This window comes from Acanthisitta chloris, unplaced genomic scaffold (assembly GCF_000695815.1).
Source record: "Acanthisitta chloris isolate BGI_N310 unplaced genomic scaffold, ASM69581v1 scaffold5362, whole genome shotgun sequence".
In the NCBI taxonomy this organism is placed as follows: Eukaryota; Metazoa; Chordata; class Aves; order Passeriformes; family Acanthisittidae; genus Acanthisitta; species Acanthisitta chloris.
The window spans coordinates 15,400-39,132 of record NW_008659796.1 but is presented as its reverse complement, the minus strand read 5'-3'; the positions used below and the strand labels follow the sequence as shown (position 1 = coordinate 39,132).

At 35.9% G+C, this 23,733-nt stretch overlaps 1 protein-coding gene across 1 annotated transcript in view; it reads left to right on the top strand.

The window, feature by feature from the left end:
* Positions 1–787: 787 nt before the first annotated feature.
* The window catches only part of TMPRSS15 (transmembrane protease, serine 15), a gene marked incomplete at its 3' end in the record, with an annotated part of 36,535 nt that continues 13,589 nt past the window's right edge, over positions 788–23,733 (top strand). Inside the window, exons 1-11 of the mRNA XM_009069533.1 lie at positions 788–932; positions 3,474–3,604; positions 3,909–3,976; positions 4,440–4,484; positions 6,676–6,818; positions 8,487–8,573; positions 11,462–11,503; positions 13,460–13,579; positions 17,985–18,093; positions 20,311–20,420; positions 22,311–22,448. Of these exons, the coding sequence (XP_009067781.1) occupies positions 788–932; positions 3,474–3,604; positions 3,909–3,976; positions 4,440–4,484; positions 6,676–6,818; positions 8,487–8,573; positions 11,462–11,503; positions 13,460–13,579; positions 17,985–18,093; positions 20,311–20,420; positions 22,311–22,448 (1,138 nt within the window). The remainder of the gene's footprint in view (positions 933–3,473; positions 3,605–3,908; positions 3,977–4,439; positions 4,485–6,675; positions 6,819–8,486; positions 8,574–11,461; positions 11,504–13,459; positions 13,580–17,984; positions 18,094–20,310; positions 20,421–22,310; positions 22,449–23,733) is intronic.

Below are 23,733 nucleotides of genomic sequence, written 5' to 3'. Positions count from 1 at the left end.
TTAATTTACTCCTGCTTTATTAAGGATGCAGCACTGACCATCCACAATGCTTTAACTTTATCAGGGATTTGAATCCCATAGCATATTTATGCCTGGCAAGAAAATTCAAAATAATCATGCTTTTCATAATGTCTTCTCTGGTTAGTTCTCCAGCTATGTAGTCAAAGAACCATGCTTTATGCAGATTAAATTTGTACTGCTGTGCTGAACATGTTGCTGAATTATGGCACATTACCTTTATGCAGATTAAATTTGTACTGCTGCGCTGAACATGTTGCTGAATTATGGCGCATTAGTAAACAACTCATTTCCCAGCATTTTCTGTATAAATAAAACTACTTTTAAAGACATTTTTTAGCAGAATGAGGAAAGATATGGCTTTCACCATTGTCCTTATAATTGCACTTGTGAAAAATTAGCAAAAACCTTACTACAATAAGTAAATCTGGCAACAATATTTTATATTAATTGCTACTTTAAAATATCAAATGACAAGAAATAGTGCAAATTCAGTGACCAACCTTACATTTCTGTGGTTTTGCGTATTCTTTATCTGAGACATAATCTTAGGTGCTTTCGGTCTGAAGCGATTTCTTTTCTTCCTATTTGCATATCTTGTGCATGAATGTGACTGTTCAGGAATGTTGCAAAAACTGTTGTCAATGAAGTTTTATGGTGTAATTAATTTACAAGCCTCTCCTATAAATATCTGTCCCTGTGGATTATTACCCTCCTTTTCAGTGTGTCTTTTGTCAGTCTTAAATTCACACAAGTTTTCAAGAGAGAAATGAAGCTAAAAAAATCATCTGATAAGAAATATGTTCCTCTTAGTACCTATGAGATTTTGTTTGCTTCTCTCCTTGCAGTTTTTGTGTGTGTATGTGTTGGACTGATTGTGCTTTCATGGTTATCAGTCAAGGAGTTGGAACAAGGTAAGTAGCCAACCTTTAGCCTATTCAGGAGTTCTTCAGTAGACATTCAGACTTTGAAGCCAGTGGTGTTTTCATTGTAATTTTATTTCTTATTTTATGTTATGTTTTTAATGTTGGGGAGGGAAGTGGTGTTTTGAGGTTTTTATATGCGTGTTCTTCCTCTCTTGCCCTGAAAATTTATGTAAAGGAGTTGGAACAAGGTAAGTAGCCAACCTTTAGCCTATTCAGGAGTTCTTCAGTAGACATTCAGACTTTGAAGCCAGTGGTGTTTTCATTGTAATTTTATTTCTTATTTTATGTTATGTTTTTAATGTTGGGGAGGGAAGTGGTGTTTTGAGGTTTTTATATGCGTGTTCTTCCTCTCTTGCCCTGAAAATTTATGTAAACAAAATAAGGTTTTTATATGCGTGTTCTTCCTCTCCTGCTCTGAAAATTTATGTGAACAAAATAGGGAAAAAAACAAGCACTTGAATCATGTTCTGAAGCCACAGAAAAGAATTTGCATGGTTTAGGCTTTGGGAGAGGTCCCTGAAATGCAAACCAAGCTATAAAGTTGTTCAATTATATTCATAAACTAAAGAAGGCAATACGGCAAACTGGGAATTTTTGCTTTTTTCTACATGTATAAGGTTTGAGTCAGAAGACACTGATAATCCACTGCAGCCTGTGGGCAACTTTAGGTTTTTCCTATCTCTTGGAATTCTTTCGTTTTTATTTTAAAAATATTTTGAGTCTCCATCTCTTGGACTCTTTCAATTTTTATTTAAAAGCAAATATTTTGAAGTAATGTATTGATGTGAGAGAGATCCTGCATTAGACAATCAGCTGCCAGCCTCATGTATAGTTAAGTTAAAGTCATTCTTAAATTTTAGCCAATGCTCAGAATGTGAGAGAATAAAGTTACTGATTCTCAAAGTAAATTAAATGAAAATATCAACATAGGTTGATTTTCAAATGGAACTGAACTTTTGGTTAAGAGATCTTGCAGATATATCTTAACTGTGCCCTGATAAGGCCACACATGTGTGCCCAGTTCTGGGCTCCACAATACATGAGAGATATGAAGCTACAGGCAGGAGTATCATACTGACTTCTATAACTGAAAAAGTTATCTGCTACATTGAAGTTTTCAGTGTTTTCATTAACTAAAAATCCATACTATTTCATATTAGTTCATGAAGACTAAACTTTCTGTAAGACATATGTAAAAAAGCCTCCATTAACTAAAAATCCATACTATTTCATACTAGTTCATGAAGACTAAGCTTTCTGTAAGACATATGTAAACTTGTTTTGTCAGGGTATCACATTCATTCCTTTAGTTGCTACTGTTTTTCTTTCCAGATTTTAAAACCTTTTCCCCTCACTGGCTTCCTTACCCTCTTACCAAAATGTTATCACATTCCACCAAAATAAAGCAGTGTATTATTGCATCTAGAGACAGGCTTTAAATTGATAATTTTGAGTTTAGAAGATGAATAGGGAAGAATTTATTCATGTAAAAATAATAATTCTATAACATTTTTTAAATTATATTTTACATGGATCAAAAAAAGACCTTTACCATTTAGAAAAAAAATTTAAACAGATTTACAATTGTTGTAAGGACAAATGGCCTTCAAAGATTCTCAAAGCAGTCTGCTGTTGCTAGTTGATACCAAATTGGTGTCACTGTGCTGTGCCTTCCATCACAAGCTGTTTATTGTAGTATTTATTGCTTATCTGCTTTTGTCTTAAAACTTGCTATTGATGTTAACACCTTCAAACACAACCTAAAACTGCCATTAGTACTGTAACTGGTAAGCAAAAGGCATTTCTATCAATCAACCACATTAATTTTGGTCTTTTCTGAAAAAATTCTAGTGTGCTACAGAGTGAAGAAATATTTTAATGTATGATGAATTGCTTTATGTATACTTCATATGCTGTAACATATTAAAATCAAGATTAAATTTGTAGTAAGGACCAGTTATCTGTTTTCTTATAAATCCTCCCCATATTTCATGTGTATATTGGTAAGAAAGGTTGGGTCAAAAATAGTTTAGCTAATCTGACACTAGTGTTTCCAGTACTGTCATCAAAACCAGCATATATATATATATATAAAGTGCACAGCACTAACACAGGAAGTGTGAACTAGCAGTTCTTAATGTTTTTAAATCAGAACATAAAGCAACCTCATAATTCACTATTATTCTTCCCATCTACCTTAGTCCCTTGTGTTAGACATAACTGCACATACCATTTTCCCCTTCATCCATTCACAGTGTTGCTGGAAAACACCATTTAAATCAGAATTGAAGGTAATGAGAACCAAGAACAGATAGTATTCATAAAAATATGTTCAGAGTCATAACTATTGTAAACATTGAAAAATGCCTATTACTTTTTTTTAAATCAGCACCAGCAAACATCTCTAACTGCAAAGCAAAGCAAAAACTAGAAGCTATTGTGCTGATGATCTATGTGGAATAAAAGCTAATGCAATGTTTTTCATCTATTTCTATATAATTCAAAACACTATTTTTTTTAATTATGTAGTTGAAGCAGATGTGAATACTCATGGCTACATGGGCATATTTAAAATACTCTCTGGGACATCATTCACTCCTGCTTTGCAAAACAGTTCATCCGCTGATTTCAAAGTCCTTGCCTTTGATGTGGAGCAATTGGTAAGAACCTACAGGTCTCTGGTTAATTCAAAAGTATTCGTAGGTACATTAATTGCCTAACACTACCTTCTGTTGATGGCTCTTTCCAAAAACAGATATTTCAGGTCCTAAGCATGGCCAGAACTCAATATATTCCTTATTTGTGAAAGTCAGTGAATCACCAAAGAAAAACTTTGCTTCTGTAGTCTAGAAAAAAAATATTTAGTATTAAACCCATGAATGTATGTGTGTATATGACTATGAGTGTACAACTGGGTGTATTTTTAATTACTGGATTGGTTCAAGATTTGTCTTATTCATATAGATACAGAACATCTTTCAAGAAAGTGACCTGAAAAACAAATTTCAAAGATGTGAAATTTCCCAGTTCAAGTAGGTACAGTTTAATTAAACTTTGAAAACAAACATCAAAAGTCATCACTTAGCTATTCCTCTCAGGAGTACTTACCAATACCTTGCTTTTCAAAAGTTCCTTGGGATCACTCTATATTGTTCCTTTCACATCTTCCATCTTTTAAGTGCTACTGTGGTAAGTTTGACACCAATGTGTTTCCTTGGGCAAATTTCTTCTCAGACTCAATCCATGCCTTGAACAAAACAATAAGGCTGAGCCCTAAGACCAACTCACAAGAATTCTCCATGCAGTGAGATCTGTAGTGTTAATTCCATCTGTACTATGCTTAATAAGGTCCTGATTCCACAAAAACATGTAATATCGTTTCCTGCTATTAAACAGTTTCAGAACATGCTTCAATCCTATCCATAACTTTATAAACTCAATGAGAACCATATGCTTTCAGTTGTGGGGTTTTTATTGTTGTTTTTTTTTCTATAGGAAATCTGAAGATGGCCAGGAAAGATTCAGGAAGACAGAGACTAGGTAATTGCGTATGACAAAGTCACGTTAAATATGGGCAAGAGACAATGATGCTATTAATTTAGACAGTTCTTCTGTGGACAGTGAATAGATGAAAAAAGAAACAAATCACTTTTAGAAACTGGATAAGGCTTTCTAAAGAGAATGATGCTTCAAGACATGTCTTTCTTCCAAAACCACCCTTCAGGATTAGAAGAGGAGGGAAAAAAATAAAAAAGGAAAAAGTGATGGTGAATTAGGTAAGAAATTGCCTAGAAAGGAGAGGTTATCAGTTTGTGCTTGTTGAAAGCTACTTAAACTGAGGGACAGATCTCACATTATTATTAGCAATTCGAGTTTTAAATAAAGAAAGATCTGATGACACACTGTGATAGGCAAGAACAAAGCAGAGGACAAAAGATTAACAGTAAATTGAAAGACACCAGAGAAAATAAGTATATAATTGACTGTCTTACATGTAAAACCACAAAATTAAAGTTCACATTACATGACAACAGATGGTGAAGTTTTGTCATAGCAGGTGTTCTTGTGATATCAATGTTTTCTGTAAATACTTAAAGTTGTTAAATATGCAGAGTAGATAGTTTATTTGGATGACCATGCTTGAAAGTAAAAGAACAATATATTAGGATATTAGCCAGCCATGAATACCTGTAAGTTGAAAATGGGAAGGAGATTCAAATTAGAGAAATCCTTTGATGGAATAGTGAGGACATAAACCTAATTAGCTAGAAAGGTTTCACTTTATGAAATATTTCACTTTATGAAATACTTTAAAACATTAAAGCAATGGAGTGCACAGTAGTAGGAGTAGGCAACTTTCAGGTTTTTTATCCTTGTGGACGTAGATCCAGTCAGCACAATTTGGTTTCTGCACATAGAAAGGGACTATCCTCGCCAAAATCTGGGCATCAAAGATGGAGACATTTTTCATCTGGTTGCTCAAGATTGTCTTTGTAAGTGATGGGTTTTTAGAGTTTTCTTATCTGGTCGATTTAGATGCCTTTTTTAGGAGAAAATCAATTATGCCAAAGAACATCAACTACAATGGTAATCTAGATATCTGCACTGTAAATATCTATGTTTGGCAAAACCAATTCCACCCTTGTATCTTGACAAAAGAATCACAGGAACTGCAGAAAATCTTATGTCAGTGAATGTTGGATCTGGATTTTACTACCTCAGTAAAGATCTGTCTTCATTTCTGCTTTGAATAATAATTTGTCTAAGAAATTATTTTCTTTTCATGTAAAATGTGTTTAGCCCTTTAGGCAATCTACTTGTTATTTCACCCTTGTACATCTGCTGAGTCACAAGGATAGCAATTAAAGCTTTTGTTTGCTCAGCATGACCTAGAGGTTACCAGAAGCATGCAGGAAGGAGGGCTTTTCCACATATTACAAACTATGAACTATGCTCAGCAAAATGACAGGATTAATCGCTCCTTACAAAAAGCACTACTGAGTCAGTTGCAAATGGGTAGTATACATGCTTAAGAATAAAATGCTTTCACCTAAATCTAAGTAAAAGGAGAAAAACTTCTTTGAAAAGTATCAGACTTCAACATTACCTTACTCTAGCCACACATTGAAGGGATGGGAGAGAGCAAACAGATAACACTGGATAAAATTCATACCCCATAGAAATTAAATGCAGATTAACAATGATTTCAAAATATACCTGTTTTCAGCCATTGCTGTTTCCTTGTGAGAGCCCAGACAATCACACAACTGATCCTCACAAAAGCAGAATCCATACAAGGTGTTTCATTTATAAAAGCAATCTTTTTGTATTATATTTTGTGACATGAATGTATTATACAATTTTCCTGACACTTTAAGAGTCACCATCAATGTTTTAGGGCTTAAAAAAGAAGATCTGCTGAATGACAATAAATCTATTTCTTCAAATTCATCTCCATTGCAGAAATGGATATGGATGCGGTTTTGGTTTTTCCTCACAATGAAAATAAGAGTAGGTAAAGACGGAAAAAAGTTTCTCCAAGGTTCAAACTTACCTGATAATTTAGAGATATTTCTCTATGTGTTATCCTAGCCAGACAACACTTAAAGATATTCTGACATTGTAAATGAAACTGGTCTTGGTATGAAATACTGTCTAGATGACAAGTCATATAGCATATTTATATAATTACCTTGAATAACTAATGAACTTCTCTGTTTTGCATTGCTAGTGTTGCTGTGATCTTCACCCTGTATTTCACCCAGATGGTTACAGCTGAGAAAGTAAAAAATGAGCTGGTTTTGGGTGTCAACACAAATAACCCTAATCCTACACAGACTTTGAAAATTGATGTGAACAGCATACAAGTAACAGGTAATCTATAAATTCTTGAGAACCACAGGTAACATGAATGAGAACTTTGGCTCCCAAACAGTGACTTTTGCTCCTGGGTGCCCTCTCTCCCCGTTACAGAATTTTCAGTAGCAGCTGAGAGAACCATTGTAAACTACAAAGTATGAGCCAGCATTGTATGTTCACTGCGGGAGTAAAGGACAAACTAGTGGTTTCCCAGTGAAAAAGACTCAATTTCATCTCTTTTATGCAGCATAACATTTGTGATTTTGTTATCCTTCAAATTAAAGCAATTAAGCCCCAACCGTGTTGTTTCATAAGCGAGTGCAGTTATCTTTTCATCTTTTGCTAAATAAGGAAAAGGGCTCAGACTTGCAGCAAGTGAAGACTTATTTATTGAAAATATGTCAGTCACACCAACAAACTGAATACACAGTGTGACTTCAGAAGTGCCCACCAGGGGGCTTCATATTGCTGTAAAGCTTAGGAAAAGCGTAAATGGAAAAAGAAGAAATATGGCTTTAAAGACTCAGTAGTTTTAAATTGTGCAAATATAGTTATTTAATGTAAGTAATAGAAAATTTATCAAAGCCTGAGTGGAAGCCCATCAAGGTCAATGGGAATCCTTGTTTTTACCTCAATAAATCTTCAAAACAGACATTCACTGAGAATGAGGATAAAAAGCAATTTTACTTCCTTGAAGTGGAAGTTGATTAGCTGACATTTGAAGATCTGCTGGAGTTACTATTAATTAGCAACTGACTGCCTTAAGAGAAGTGGGAATCTGATGTGCTATGTGTCTTACTCTATTCTAAAAGGGACATTTCTTGCTAAGTACTTCAGGTATTCAAAGGCTAAATTCAGAGCCTTGGCACCTTTAATTCTCTTTACTACTTGCACAACATATAAAGTGTTTTTCTAAATAACTGCACAACACTGTGGAATATGATTGCTCATTATACTTCAAAAATGCCACCAAAGAAAATAATGAAGAGCTTTTAAAAAGGTTCTATATCCACTGATGAACTTGGAAGTAATCAAAAAATACTGCTATGGGTCATCAACCTTTTTTTATGTGAGATATCACCTGTCTATTTGATCAGGAGTGCTTCAATAAAATAACTATAACTAATTAACTAATTAACCATCATAATCATATGTGTCACTTTTACATCATGTATCTTAATATGTGCTGCAAGAGAAGTCGTATTCCTATTTCACAGAGGGAGAGAACTACAACACAGGTGTGACCTACTTTAAATCACAGTTTTCACAATATTAAAAGTAACTTTCTTGTAAATTATCCCAGGTTAATTTGAACTCATTTAGCTGTTCTAAACACTATTCTATAAGACACAGGTGCTCTGAAAATCTCTATAATACAAAAAGTCTCAAGGCAGAGATTTCCCTGATGAAGATATTTTATGTGTAATACAATGAATAGGGATTGAGAATTGAAAGGGATTAGTATAGGAGAATAGAATTGAAAGGGATTAGTATAGAACTTTCCTCCTTAGGAATATCATAGAGTTTGATGGACTGGGAAGAGGGTGGGTCAGCAAAAGGAGGGAAGCAGGTACTGCTAGTGATTCAAAGAAAAATAGTCACAGCTGATTTTTTTACCTTTTTGTTGTATAAAAGTAGATACTGTGCTATAAAAGAAGTTAATAATGAACTTGTTTTCATTAGGAAATGAAGATCGAACTTTCCTCCTTAGGAATATCATAGAGTTTGATGGACTGGGAAGAGGGTGGGTCAGCAAAAGGAGGGAAGCAGGTACTGCTAGTGATTCAAAGAAAAATAGTCACAGCTGATTTTTTTACCTTTTTGTTGTATAAAAGTAGATACTGTGCTATAAAAGAAGTTAATAATGAACTTGTTTTCATTAGGAAATGAAGATCTTACTACAATGATGCCTTTAACTACACCAGGTCAGTATCTTCATAAAACAGGAACTGCTTTTTGTTACCAATACTTGCTGTTCAGCTGGTATAAGTTAGCAAATCTGACTTGGCTGTATCTGGGGCTTGACTGCCAGGGTCCATTCAGTAATAATTAGCTGCCTTCATAGTTTCTGGCAATTTGAGAAAGTGGTGAGGAATCTGAAGCCTGTACAAAAGCTCTGAGTGCAATTAGCGGATTAAACCAAAAGTTGAGTCTCCATCAACCAGCTGAGCCACAAGCTAAAGTTTTCACATATTTAGGCAGGAGGATGGGGAGTCCTACTCTCATGCTGTGGTTACCAATTTACTGAGCAATGTTGATTGACAGACATTCCACTATCACTAGAAGTCTTATGATGGTAAGGTATGAAGTGGACAAAACTAGATCTGACAAATTCACTGGGCACAAACCTGACAAAAATCAGACAGATAGCTGAATAATACAGTAGGTGCTTTTTACCACTAGATGCAAATAGAATTGTTGCATATAAATTATCACATACAAATTCTTCAGAGCAGGATACAAGACAAGGAACTTCATGAAGTTCATGAGAGCTAAAGATATGCACCTATGAATACAGGAGACAGGTATTTACTGATAGTCTACTTACGGCCATAGCAATGAAAATCTTATTATCAGCCCAGTTACAGGCCTACTAATGTGTATAGTCCAAAGTGTACAATTACTACAACTTACTCCCAAAGACACAGTTAAAACTGCTAGCATACATTTTTTCCTATCTGTCCCTTCCTGTTGTGTGCTATCTCAATGCTCCCCTGAGTCCTAAGTTCAATGCTGCTAATCATCCTCAAGAAGAAACTGGGAGATGGGTGGAGGTGCTAGAGGAAGGGGGAAGGGAGCTGTGGGTTGTCAGCACCCCAGGCTGGAATGGCAATAATATTTCTGGTGTGAATTTCTTCCCTCTTGGTCTTGAGTCTAGTTGAGGTCATTTTTGTATGTTTGTTAATGTCATCTGCTTCCTTGTTCCTTCTGTTTCAGGTCAAATCCCACAATATACACAAGTTTTATCATGCATGGCATGTTTACATCTGATGGATCCTTGTGTTATGACTCTTTTGACCCTAAAACTGTGTTACTTTAGTGAGATTCTGACATTTATGATTTGTGCTTTTGCTACTGCTGCCTCTGCCACTACCCTGTGTTTTACTTCATGGCTTTTGTTGTCAACCTATGCATGCAGTTTGGGGAATGTCTGTAACAATCCCATTTTTTTCAACAGTCTTCAATACATAGCTTCCTGATAGCTCTTTTATTAGAACTGCTTGCTCATACATGCATCCATGGTTTAGGTCTTTGAATGTTTAATTACTTCCAAAATAGTGATCCTGCAATGAATGTATAGACCGATATGTAGGTAGGTGTGTATGTGAAAAACACTTCGGAAACTACTGTGAAGGGATGAATTAAGCTTCCTTCCCTGAATGTAGCTGTATGAGAACATCCATCCAGCTGCACCCTCCTAGCTCTCCCCTCTCACTGTCAGAGGAACTATGACCTTAAATTTCCTAATGCAGACTGCTCAGCAATCCACTTACTACAGAATGGCCTAGATTAGCTTAATAACCTTTGTTAAATAAGAAAGTTTTGACAGAAAATTGGTAGGAAGTCCTCATGCAAGCTTGTGCACTAGTAGGTCTGGGAGAGCAGGAGTGCCTAACAAAACTCTGTGATGGCCAGTGTTCAGCAATACTGCCAGCAAAACTGGTGGATGACAAACTATAGAGAAGGCCTTACTGCATCTCTCACTTTATCCCTTCTGTCCCTTCATTTCATAAACTGAGGTACAGAGTCCATTAACTGTAGTGACATGGGAGTCATTTTCAGCTGAGAACATCATCATCCTACTCATATATTTGAATCTCAATTTAGAAAGTAAAGATAGTAAACAGGGATGTTAATGAAAATTGAAAGAGGAAAAGAAAGACTGATAGTAAACAGGGATGTTAATGAAAATTCAAAGAGGAAAAGAAAGACTTTGGGAGCTGGAAACACCAGGCACATCCTCGATGATTGTTATTAACAGTACTACAAAGTGGAAGTTCTGTTGGAGCAGTCATAAATATGAGTTCCATTTTTCTGTACTGTTTGCATTTTGCTATCACTAATACAAATCTACTTATATACCTAGGCATTTGTTCATGTGTAAATATGTACACACACAGGTATATATGTATGCCTGTATGTAAACAGAGAAATACTAGGTAGGTTTGAGGCTGTTGAGCAATGTTTTTTTAAGAACATATGGGTATGTATTTTAATACTAGTGTTAAAGCTGTCATAACTTGCCTTGTTTCAACAGGTCCCACAAGTCTAATTACAAGCTCCCTTACACCAACTTCAGGTGAGAATTTACAAAGCAGTGGAAGACAAGAAAGTATTGCTCATATTTTATCGGGGAGAAAATAAAAGAAGTTGTTGAAAAGCATATGACTCGAGATAAAAGAGTAAGATTTAAAATATGCTTGGGTTCCATCCACATCACTTTTTCTTATTGTGACATTTATTGTGACATTTGGCCATCAGGACCAAATCAGTCAAGCGGACATTACCATATGGTTACCTCACCTGGGGTCTGGGGATGCAGCAAATAATGCAGATATAAAAGCAGCTTAACTGCTCCTTAGTTCTGCCCAAGCAACTGCAGAGGTGCTCCCAGGGAGCAACAATTAGAGTTCTGACCTTGGGTTGTGTTTGTCCAGGTTCAGGAGAACTCACCACAAGCAAGTCCTCAACAACTGCTGGTAAGTAACTGTGCATGGGGAGAAGTAGGGAGGTTATGTGAAAAAGTCCAAGATGACAGAATTGCACTGCTTGGTACAGTCTCTTTTCATACCATTCAGTCCTCACATCACACTCGTGCAAATGCAGGATATGCAGGTTTACCTTTGACTAAGGAGACTTCTTGAAAGAGAAGGGATTTCTCAGACTGTGCATTCTACAAAAAAAACCTGTATGTGTTGTGTATGCTGATGTATATATAGACACATATAATAGCTGCTCTTTCTGTTTTCCTCTATTATTTCTTGACCATTTTGGAATAAAAACCCAACAAACCAAATAAACTTTTAGCAAACTCTCACCTGACTTCCAGTTGACAGGAAGCCAAAGATGTTTAAATCTTTGAAAATGTCCTTTAGCCTTATTATATGGTGAAATGTATATGACATATATAAGCAGTCTTATGTGTTTATTGCCCTTATTTAGTTGATTATAGCAATTACGTAGCAATTTAGGGTAATTTACTGTGTAAAAAAGAAGTCAACATGTTTTAGTAGGAAACGTTGATTTCTTTCAATCCAGGAGGTGGCAGTGCTGTTTAATTTTCTGAGTTGAATAAACCCAGAATTGATCGTATTTTATGTAAACAATACATGTTTGGCTTATGCAAAACATACTCCTAGATTATTGGTTGGATTTTTTGTTCTTGGTCTAGAATGCAGTTTTATCTCTGCTCATCTGTGGAAATTCATTCATTTGCACTGTATCACCTCCAGGACATAACTGGAGTTATAGTTGGCAATGGCACCACTTTTGGTTTTATAACATTTTCATTGCTGACACTGAGAGTGTTTGGTAAAGCACTTTGAAATGCTATGATACATCCAAACCAATATCAGTCTTTGTCACTTACACTGGCATAAAATACAATATCATACAGGCATTTACTTAATTACAGGACCAAAAGTTCTGATAACAGAACTAACATTTTTATGAAAAAAAATAAATCCAGCAATAATGGTTAAAGGCTTTGAGATCAAATTTTACAAACTACTGTTTCACTTTCTTGAATAAGAAATTTTGACCTTTTCCTGCAAGCATTTACTGAAGTAAACAAAAGGAACTGTGTGAATAGTGCAGGGTGAATAGTTTCCATGGAATGTAATGGAATTTTAAGAATTTTGAAATTAGTAGTTATCCAAAGCTTATTTTAGCTGCATGCTTCTGGTCACTTTAATAGGATCTACTTGAATTCTGCAGATATCTAAGACCAAAACTGTCTAAAGGCTAAAGGAACATGTTAAAAGCAGATGAGCATTTATGTTCTAGGAAAACACTATAATGAGATCCAAATTTTATGGATCTGCCCATGTATTCTTTTTTGCAAAAATTTGCCCTTCACTTATAAATTTAATTAGCAAATCTAAAAGAATAGGCTTTCTAATAGTTCTGGTATTTCAATATCTAGCCTTAAAGGCACTTGTTTTTAAGATATGCCAGTAAATGACTGGGTTCTTCAGCATAATGAAGTGCAACATCGTGGTGTATTGAATTTGAAGAAATATAATTAAATTGTATTTAACTAGAAAACAAGATTTTTCTTCATTGTTAGTTAAACCAAAGTATGGTTTTCTCAGGTTATTCAAACATCACTAATTGGGAAATGTCATTTATTGTATTGCATAAAGTAGTTTATTTTTGTATAGGAAGGAGATGGGAATTCATGGAAATTTTATTCCAGCCTTATTTCAAGCTTAGTTTCAAAAAATATTTAGCTTCTGGGAACTTCGTCCATTCTGTTTCAAATTTATCTTTTTAGTATATGGCATTTTATTCCACGCTTCAAAAAATGCCTTTTTGTAAAACAGAATAGAGTGGTTGATTTGATTTGTGGAAAAGCAACCAAGAGTAAGTCAATCTTCCTGTAGTGAAACTGCATAACTGTTGTGCTGTTATTGCTCTCATCCTTATTATTCCAGCCGAGTGTTTGCCCTCTGCTGAACTCTGTGATGATGGTGCAACCTGCATTAGCAAAGATTTCTTTTGTGATGGAGTCTTGAACTGCCCAGATGGTTCAGATGAGTCTGAAAAAAGATGTGGTAAGAATGTAAACCCCTGTAAATTAATCTTTTTAAACATACTTAAAATTGTCAGTAGTCTGTAAATAGTTTATGAGCAATAAACTACACAGTGAAGTCCGAATCAATCCTACTAAAAATAATAATGACTGATTGTTATTAGAAGAAACAATTTTCTTTTATTAATTTTCTGAGAAGAAATTGACTCCATCCCAGCTAAAACCAGTACATATAGAATTCTCATTAATGCAGAATAGGCTTAATAAATAATGAAATATTACAATCTGGCTATATTAACATAATATTATAAAATAATACAGAAATTTAATATGAAGTTTTGCACCAGTAACACCAAATAATGTTCTCTCCAAATAAATTAAAACTACAATCCTATACAGTTACAAATTCATATTATCTAGCATCAGAAACCACCTTTGGTTCCCTACAGTTTTTCCCACAGTGTACACAGTGACTGTGTATACCCAGATATGTTGATACTGTACATCCAGACACTTAGTAGGGGTGGAGGGTGTGAGGTGGGTAGTGGCAGCATTTTGCAGCCAGGTCAGGTGAGTGTGGCTGATGCCACAGCAGGATGACGCCTTGGCAGGAGCTCTTTGTTGGTTGGCTGCCCACCTGCACCTCACAACCCTGAATTCTAGGGAATGGGAGTGTCTGTATGGGAGTGTCTGTATGGCTCTGACATAAGTGTTTGAGTTGCTGGCAGCCCAGTAAGAAATGCAAGTTGTTGGTGTGAAAATCCGGGCAACTGGTTCTAGGTGTCCCTGCTTGAGCTTGGGGTTGGAAACGATGACCTCCAGAGCCCTCAGCCTTTCCTCATGGGAGAGGTGTTCCATCCTTTTAATCAACTTGGTGGGCTACTCTGCACTGACTCCAAAAGGTTGATGTCCTGACTAGTTCTGAGTTTACAAGTTGCATTCACATTTCATTAACGATATTACAGCCAAACTTCTAATACAGGGCAGAATTTAATTGATATTCATACATTGGTAGACACAGGCAAAAATAAGCTGAAATACTTCCAAGTCAAGGCTGTGTAGGTATGACTCAGCCATGCCCTGGAGGCTATACAGTGGTTTAAGTTGTGAATTGTGCTTGAGTGGAGTTTTTCAGCTGAGACATAGACTCTTATACACATGGCTTTTGGATCTGATTTGCCTATCTCCCTGAATCTCTACCAAATACAAGTTGTGAATGCCCTGCTAAGGATATTATTTCTTAATCAGCATTTTAACAGTCACTGAGGTGCATGCACAACTGAGCTGAAAATTTCAGGAACATGCATACAAGTAGACAGAATGTCATAAGGAAACTAGCTACAATTACAGTCCACTTCAGGGAGCTGTGTGGTTTGCCCCTGCTCATCTTCACTTTGGAATTTCTAAGGTATTCATTCACTTACTATTAGTGTAGCAGTTTCAGCTCATAAACTTACAGAAATACAATTCTGGCTTGGGAACAAATTGTTGCTCTATGATTCTTATGTTACATTTTCACTCTTTTCCATCCAAAACCTCAAAGCTTTTCTAAATTTATATATTTAGGTTTCTTACTAGACTTTGCAAAACCAGTGGAATGAGTGGTAAGAAGCTGGATGCACATTTGGGACACCTGCCAATTTTCCACCTCTTTGATTTTTCACTTTTGTCCCAGTCATATAAAAGCTAAAATTGTCTAGATTTTCAGGAGTGTTTCAGAGTTTCACGATGAGACTTACAGCCAATTCATAATTCATGCTGCAGGTGCTCTTACACAAAAAAGTTGCTGCCCTTTAATCAACTTGGTTTTACAATATGTTAATGGTTTTAAATATAGGATAAAAAATTGAATTTTAATTGTGTCTTCCTGCATTAGACAGAATTCAGTAAAATCTCAGGTTCTCAGCACAGATTCAGGCAACTGAACACATTTTGTTTGTTTGTTTGATTAATCAAAATTATCTTGAAAGGTTTCTTTCTGGCAATGCAGTGCAGTAACAAAAGGCATCACAAAAGTGCAGCAAGAAATTTCAGCGAATATGTTCCTAGAGAAGTGTGAAGTCTGAACAGCATCTACTGGCATTGCTGTAAAGTAGCCATGTAGCACAGAAGTGTGTGTAAAGGGAGACTGAAGGTTGATCCCAGGAGGTATTTCTGCAGACTCTCTTTGCAGATATTATATGCCTGGACTAACATTTTGTGATTACATACCCCACAGCATCACTATAGTACAGAGAAAGATTAATCATATGTAAAGCAGATAGTAATGTACTGCCCTTGGCAGAGAAAGATCCTGTCAAGTGAAATATGTGGACTTGATCTGACCAGTTTGGGGAGCTTCTCCCTGATATTTATGAATTACATGATTAAGCCCTACTACTGTGCCCTGTTGGGGAAGCAGTTAAAGTGGTTCTTACAAAGAATGCCTTCTGTCTCACTGGGGAAGCAACTGAGGGTTTTCTGAGGGCTTCAGGAGGGGCCAGAAATGTAACTATTTCTGTGCCCCTGCCTGTCTTTGACCATAACTGCCTCCTCCCTGCAAGGAGGAAGCACTGGGAGGTTCTTCAGGGAAATAGGATCAGTCCCTGCTCATTCTTGAGACACTAAGTATTGACTATTGCTAGGCTGAGGATGAGCAGCCTAAGGACATTTTCCAGAATCATTCTGTCCTGTTTCAATTTACCCACTGTCTCTTAAGAGATAAGAAGAAGCAAATAACAAAGGAAAACAATAAGAACAGTAAGAGCATAAACCCAATAAGAATTATAGGGGACTGGAGCATCTCTCTTGCAAACAAAGACCAAGAGGGAATCTTATCGATATATACAAATATCTGAAAGGAGGGTGCCAAGAGGATAGAACTAGGCTCTTCATGGTGGTGCCAGGGAATAGGGCAAGAGGAAAAGGACAGAAACTGATGCACAGAAGTTCCACCTGAGCACAAGGAATAACTTTACTGTGCAGGTGACTGTGCATTGGAACAGATTACCCAGAAATGTTGTGGATTCTCCCTCACTGGAGACATTCCTGAACCATCTGGATGCAATTCTGTGTCATGTGTTTTAAGATGACCTTGCTAGAGCACGGAGGTTGGATCAGATGACCCACTGTGGTGGGTAGACCTTTTCTCTCTATGTATTTAAAATCTCATATGTTTCTATACCAGCTCATGCATTAGCCATGATAAAAAAGTTCATTCTGCACAGTCTTTATTACAGTGAATGCCTGAGCTTTACTAAAACAAAGCTGAATTTTTATGTTATGTTTGCTATGGTGGTAGTCAGAAAAAATACTGAGCTTAAAAAATAAACAGACAAGGAACCTTGATTTATCATTTGACATATCATTTCCCAGAGGAGGACTATGCTCAATAAAATCTCCATTTAATTTTCAATATGATTGATTATTTATAATTTGGACAGTCATTATGGGTATGATTTCATTTCTGATGTTAATGAAATCTCTATCCTATTTCTGATCATGTGCCTTAAATTGATGAACTTTTCCTTACCTCTCCAGATAATCATGTGTGGTACTGATTTTACCCTTAGTTGAAAGCTCTATGATGATTTCTGAATAACTGAAGAACAAACATCATTAGACAGATTCCTGACAATGTTCAAGAGATGCAGCAAAAGCTTAAACAGCTCTTCAGTGTCTGATGAAATAACTCTGCATGAATTACCATTTCCAATTTTGCTGAGGCTTAAAAATAATTATTATTTACTAACTGGTTTTTAAACTGAAGAACTTTTGTAGAATGGAATAGCAGCACCAAGGAAACAAAAGTAATAAAAGCTTTTTTAAAAAATATACAATGATAAATGACATTTACCTCAGATGAATGAGTTCAATAGCTGGCAGGAAATTTGGGAGATCCACTTATCTCTTTGAGTACTCAAAAACATATAAGGTGAGGAACTACGAAGCTCATAAAAGTAGAGATAACAAGAGGCAGCCACATCCCTTCTTGCTTTTATTTATATGATATCAAATTGATTCTGGTAGTGCAAACACAGTTTTCTGATTCATAGTAGTTGTAGATAAAAGCTGTTAAGGCAATGTCCTGGTGTTTTAATAAATGTATACAATAAAATGAAAGAAAGAATTGAATTAGTTAAATACAATTGTTGGGTTTGAATTATTTGGACTGATTTAAATTAGTTTGGATTAGTTGCATTGTCTCTGATTTGAAGTGAATCAGCTGCACTGCTTTTCTTCTTATATAGTAATTTGACATCAAATAGTCATAGGAATTAGAAATGGGAGTAAGTTGATAGTGTGTTTTACTTTATATTCCCATTGTTGCTTACAAAGTATTTCCAAGGTAATCCATGTAAGCCAACATCCAAGGTTGCCCTCATTTTGGCTCTGACTCTGTTTTTCAAATGGCATTTTGACAAATGTTCTTCATTATATCTTTACAGCAGCAGTTTGTGATGGAAAATTCATGTTGACTGATTCCTCTGGGTTTTTTCATTCTATGAATTATCCAAAACCATATAATGCAAACATCATTTGCCAATGGATAATACAGTAAGCAATTTTCCAATAATTTTGTACCTATAATTTTTTTTTAGTATGAGGTTGTATTGTTTCCTGCACAACAGCCTTATGCCATTTGTTTGTATTCCCAAATACTCCAGCATGGAAAATATGTAATATCATTTTCTCCTTTGCACTTACGTAACTTTTCTTTAAAAACTTGCATGCCTAAACCCCATAACGATGTCAATAATTTTTCCACTTACAAAAATTCTTAGGTATGGTTCTGATAAATCTTGTGTGTTATATGCATATACAGGAACATAGGTGTAAGCTCAAAATAAATTGCAGAACTCAAAATAATTGCAAGAGTTTGTTCAAAGTATTAGAGAAAATAAAAGTCTCCAGGTAATGAATTTATAACTGTTACTAAAAGAAGGAATTTTCAAGAATTCCCTTGCCATTTAGAGGCATAGATTTCATCTGGGAGTTAACAGTGCCTGTACTCCTAATTTAGGAATGTGCCTTAAAATTGCATGTGTATAATTTGATGTAATCACATGGAATTTTTTAAGCCCTGTGCACAAGAAATGAGATTTGTTTATAAAGGATACATACCTACAACGAGGGACAGCTTTTTGACTTGACTCTCTGGATCCACTACATAAGTCAGGGAGAAAAAAAGATAGCCAAGTATGTGATAAATCTCATCCTAAAGTACATATCTAAAATAAGTGCAATGATCACAAGTTGGAAGCTTTTAAAAATCCCTGCAATGACTGCCAATACAGAAGTTACTGCTTTGAAAGGCAGTAATTCTTCTTATGTCTCTGTAATCATGGCTGCTTTTTGATTCCAAAAAGTGTTAATTTGTTAGAAGAGGTTCAAAGGAGCATAAGGAATTGCCACTAAAATTGGAAAAGATTTGGACTTCTCATCCCAAAGGCTCCTTTGAAAGTGCTAAGTTTTGATTTTGCTCATGACTTTAGTATTTGTCTAGAAGTCATGCTTTTCATTCTGTTTAGGACATTTGTTCCTTCTCATCTTCAGAAATATTATTCACCAATAATTACTGGCTACACTGGTTTTAAAATATAGATGAGTCCCAGGAAAATCAAAAAATTTTGTCCTTCAGGATATAAGTCTGATTTGTTCCTCATTTCATGATGTGGCAGAATTTGAGCACGGTAAATAATCATGACTCTAGTGCATTATTTCCTTCTAAATTGTTAATTTTGCCCCAAGTGCTGCTATAATTGCAAGAAGCATTGTATTAGGACAATATCTGTACTAGGTATGTAGCCAATAAAAGGTTAATTTTGGAAAGAAACGAGTATTTGAAAATAACAGTACAGGTGCTGCAGATCTGTGTAATTACAGATTGATCAATGGTAAAAAAAAAACCATCTGGATTTATTTTACACTTATCTGCTTTTAAAACATCTGGCAACACAGACAGTAAAGGCCCAAGAAATTCAATGTGGTACTCAAATTTTGTCTTCCCTTTGAACAGAATTGTTTCTATGAGGGAACCTTTTGGGCTTTTCAGTAACCAATGCAAGACATTTTCACAGAACCACAGAATCAAATAGGTTGGAAAAGACCTGTGAGATCATCAAGTCCAGCCTATGACCAACACCACCATGTCAATTAGACCATGGCACTAAATGCCATGTCCAGTCTTTCCTTAAACACCTCCAGAAACAGTGACTCCACCACCTTCCTGGGCAGTCCATGTCTAATCACCCTTTCTGTAAAGAAATTCCTCCTAATGTCCAACCTAAACCACCCCTGATACAGCTTGAGGCAATTTCCTCTCCTCCTGTTACTAGTTACCTCGGAGAAGAGGCCAACCCTCACCTGGCTACAACCTCATTTCAGGTAGTTGCAGAGAGTGATAAAGTCCCCCTTGAGCCTCCTTTTCTCCACCCTGACAACTCCCAGCTTCCTCATCGGACTTGTGCTCCAGAGCCTTCAGCAGTTTTGTTGCCCTATCTTGTCCTATTGTTTGTATTATCCCTAGAAAAATGTGCTAAAAGTCACCCTACTGGATTTCTTTTCTGTCTGCCTTTGTCTAGAAAGATTCCCCATTACTCCTAGGAAAATCTTTTACATTTTCACCCTGTTTAACTCCAAATGAAGATGCAATTTCCTCTCCTTTTAGAAGAGTATGCTCAATATTTGACTGACAGTTTAGCTTCCTGAATTAATTTACTACAGCTAAAAAAAGATTTTCAGTTCTAAGGCTTATTTTTTTCATTACCTTAGAGTACCTGAAGGGCTATCCATTAAACTGAACTTCACTTCTTTTGAAACACAACAATATGCAGACGTATTGAATATTTTTGAAGGCATAGGACAAAACAAGATTTTAAGAGGTAAGTGTATGTTTCAGCTAATATTACTTTTTCATTAATAAAAAGTAATAAAAAAGCATTTTGAAGTGAATAACAAATTGCATGCTTATTTTTAAGAGGAAGAATGAATCTGTATAAAGTTACCCTTTTAGAAAATTGATCTCAATATATGTGTCTGCTCTTAAAAATAGACCAGATAAATACTTCCCTTATATTAAGAAATCTCTGTTTGTTTTTTAAGCTCTTATTTGAACAATCTCGATAACTTGACCAGAGTCACAGTCTTGTGGGGTCCATATTTCATTGGAAATATGTTGTCAGAAGATCCTGTAACTTCACACAGAATAACAGAAAATAAACCTCCAAACTGAACTGTTGTAAGAAGCACTATGATACTTCCTGAAAATCATTACAAGAGTGGAACTGCTTTCCCCAGACCTTGAAATACTGATGATACCTTATCTCTGTCTCCATATTCCACTCTGGAAAACTGGGATTTTGAGCATTTTTCACAAGACTCAGTCTATCCAGCTGAATTCCATCAGTGGTGGAAAATACATTGAAGATAAATGTATAGACACAAGTCAGAAAGATATATTATCATTCATCTTTATTTTTGAAAGCAGGTAGAGAATGGGCATGAGAAATAGTGAAAGATTCATAAAGAGAGAGAAATTTTACCCTTTGACTCTTCTTTGGAATTTCAATTTAAATGTGAGAGTTTGCTGCAATAATATTTTCTGAAGCAGCTGTTAACTTGCATGGTTTTAAGGACTGCTCAGGAGATGTCGAGTGATACCACAAAGATATAAAGGCAGTGTTGAAAACTGTCCTTCAGAGGATTGCCTGAAATTTTGCAGTTTGAGTTCCTGGTATTGGAAATACTGAAAGTAGTGAAAAGTACTACAAGACATTTGCAGATTAGGACTCTTCACTTAAGTAAGTAAAAGAAGCTGAGAAGAAGGAAGGAAAGTAACCCACATCATTAAAAGTGTGATAGATGATGCCCATTGTCTTTCCTTAGAAGTTTGACACTGTTTCAAACATATTGTATTGCAAGCAGGTAAACAGCTCCTCCTCAGAAATGCAAATTCTATCTGTGCAAATCTGAGCAAGGACATTGGAAGAGAAAGAATGGAGACAAAATCTTTCACAAAACAGTGAGGAAATCAGGATTTTCTTGTTTTGAATATGGTTGCTAGTTTAGCTGTTGTTGCCTGGCGTCATGTTAGATGAAGGAGCAGCTGTTTTACTGCATTGATCCTTTCCTTTCAGTTATATGGAATTTTTATGAGTGATTTTAAATTAATATAGAATTCAAATTCAAAATTTAGATAAATTGTGCCATAAAATCATAGAAATGCCTAGGTTGGAAGGAACCTTGAAAAATCATCTGGTTCAATGTTTCCTGGAAAAAAAGAGCCCATATGGGATTATCTAGCACCTTATCCAGTTGCTTCTGGACAGATTGTAATTGTTGCTGTGCTATATGTCTTTGTGCATACAGCACAAAATGAAATTCTTATATAATTTCACAGTTTCCTTACTTTTTGAATATCTGTAAATGCATGTTCTACTTACTAAACTGTGAGAGTAAGCATATATAAAATACCAGAGAATCAAACTATGATTCTGGAGTTTCAGAGTAATCTGTAAATTCTGAGAATATTTACAGCATAAAAAGCATAGATATAAATATTACAGTGTTGAGTATGTGCATTATAAGAGATATTTCTCCACTAGCTGTTATCCAGATTGATTAATATGAGAGATGGGATATGCAGAATATTTATATGGCAGCCAAACAGCTAAATGTTTCAGGGCTTTGAAGTTATTGTAGGCATTTTGTTAGATTGTAATGTGCACGAGGTTACTTCCTCTCTAACTATATTATTCTTTATTTGTTCTCAGCATCTCTGTCAGGGACCAATCCTGCTACAACTTATGTTTTCTCTCATGAGGCTACAGCACAGTTTATATCCGATTATTCTGAAAATTACAATGGATTTAATGCAACATACACTACATTTAATGCAAGCGAACTAAACAGTAAGTGTTCTTTCTTTTTGTGTGTGTCTGTGTGTGTTTGTTATCTCAAAAGTTTGGTGAAACTGTATGCTCAGTTTGACAAAACAGAGGTGAAAAGGGAAGCAGTATTCTTCTGGCCTCAGGCCACTAACTAGATACACATTTTAAAGATTAAATCATGGATTTCAATAGCACCAACCACAGGTTTACAGGCCTGTATCTAGCAGTAGGGTGATGTCTTACAAAGCTGATCTGTTTAAATAAGAGTAAAACTGTGGCCATGACTCCACCACAGAATCACAGGATATTCAGAGATGGAAGGGACCCACAAGGATCATTGAGTCCAGCTCTTGACCCTGCACAAGACATCCCAAGGAATCACACTATGTGCCTGAGAGCCTTCCAAATGCTTGTTGAACTCTGTCAGGCTTGGTACTGTGACCACTTCCCTGGGGAGCCTGTTCTAGTGCCCAACCATCCTCTGGGTGTAGAACCTTTCTCTAATATCCAACCTAAACCTCCCCTGATTAGATTTCTCTCAACCAGTTTGTTCACTAATGAGCACCATGGTATCAGTGATAACAATCAATATTCTGTGATCACCTGACAGTACCTGCTCTCCAGAGTTTCTGATGTCCTAAGTCACTGCTACAATTAGTAGTCCCAAATGGTAAAAATAAAATAATAATAATATTTTAAAAAATCAGGAAAATACCTGCTTCAGTAAATAGGCATTGGGAAAAGTTCAGATGCAGTAGATCTAAAATGTCAACAAAATGCAGCAATATAACTCATGCATTGATATTCTTTGCTAACTGGAAAAATGAAGACTTCTTCAGCCGCTTAAATTTGAGCAGAATGTGAACAGAGGACGTGACTTGGAAGGGATATGCTGCAGGAAACATCCAGAGTGCCAGTGAGTCCTTGTCAGGTCCTTGCTGACCTGCATTTAAAGGCAGCATGGCTAGACACTGAACAAAATATCATGAGAAGAAAAGAGATGAAGATGCTGCAGCAAATATGTGTGAGCAAAAGTAGCACAAGAGCAAACAAGAAGTAGTAAAGGGGCAACCCAGCTGCCTAGAGCACAGCACTCAGGAAACATCCAGAGTGCCAGTGAGTCCTTGTCAGGTCCTTGCTGACCTGCATTTAAAGGCAGCATGGCTAGACACTGAACAAAATATCATGAGAAGAAAAGAGATGAAGATGCTGCAGCAAATATGTGTGAGCAAAAGTAGCACAAGAGCAAACAAGAAGTAGTAAAGGGGCAACCCAGCTGCCTAGAGCACAGCACTCTGATGGTGAG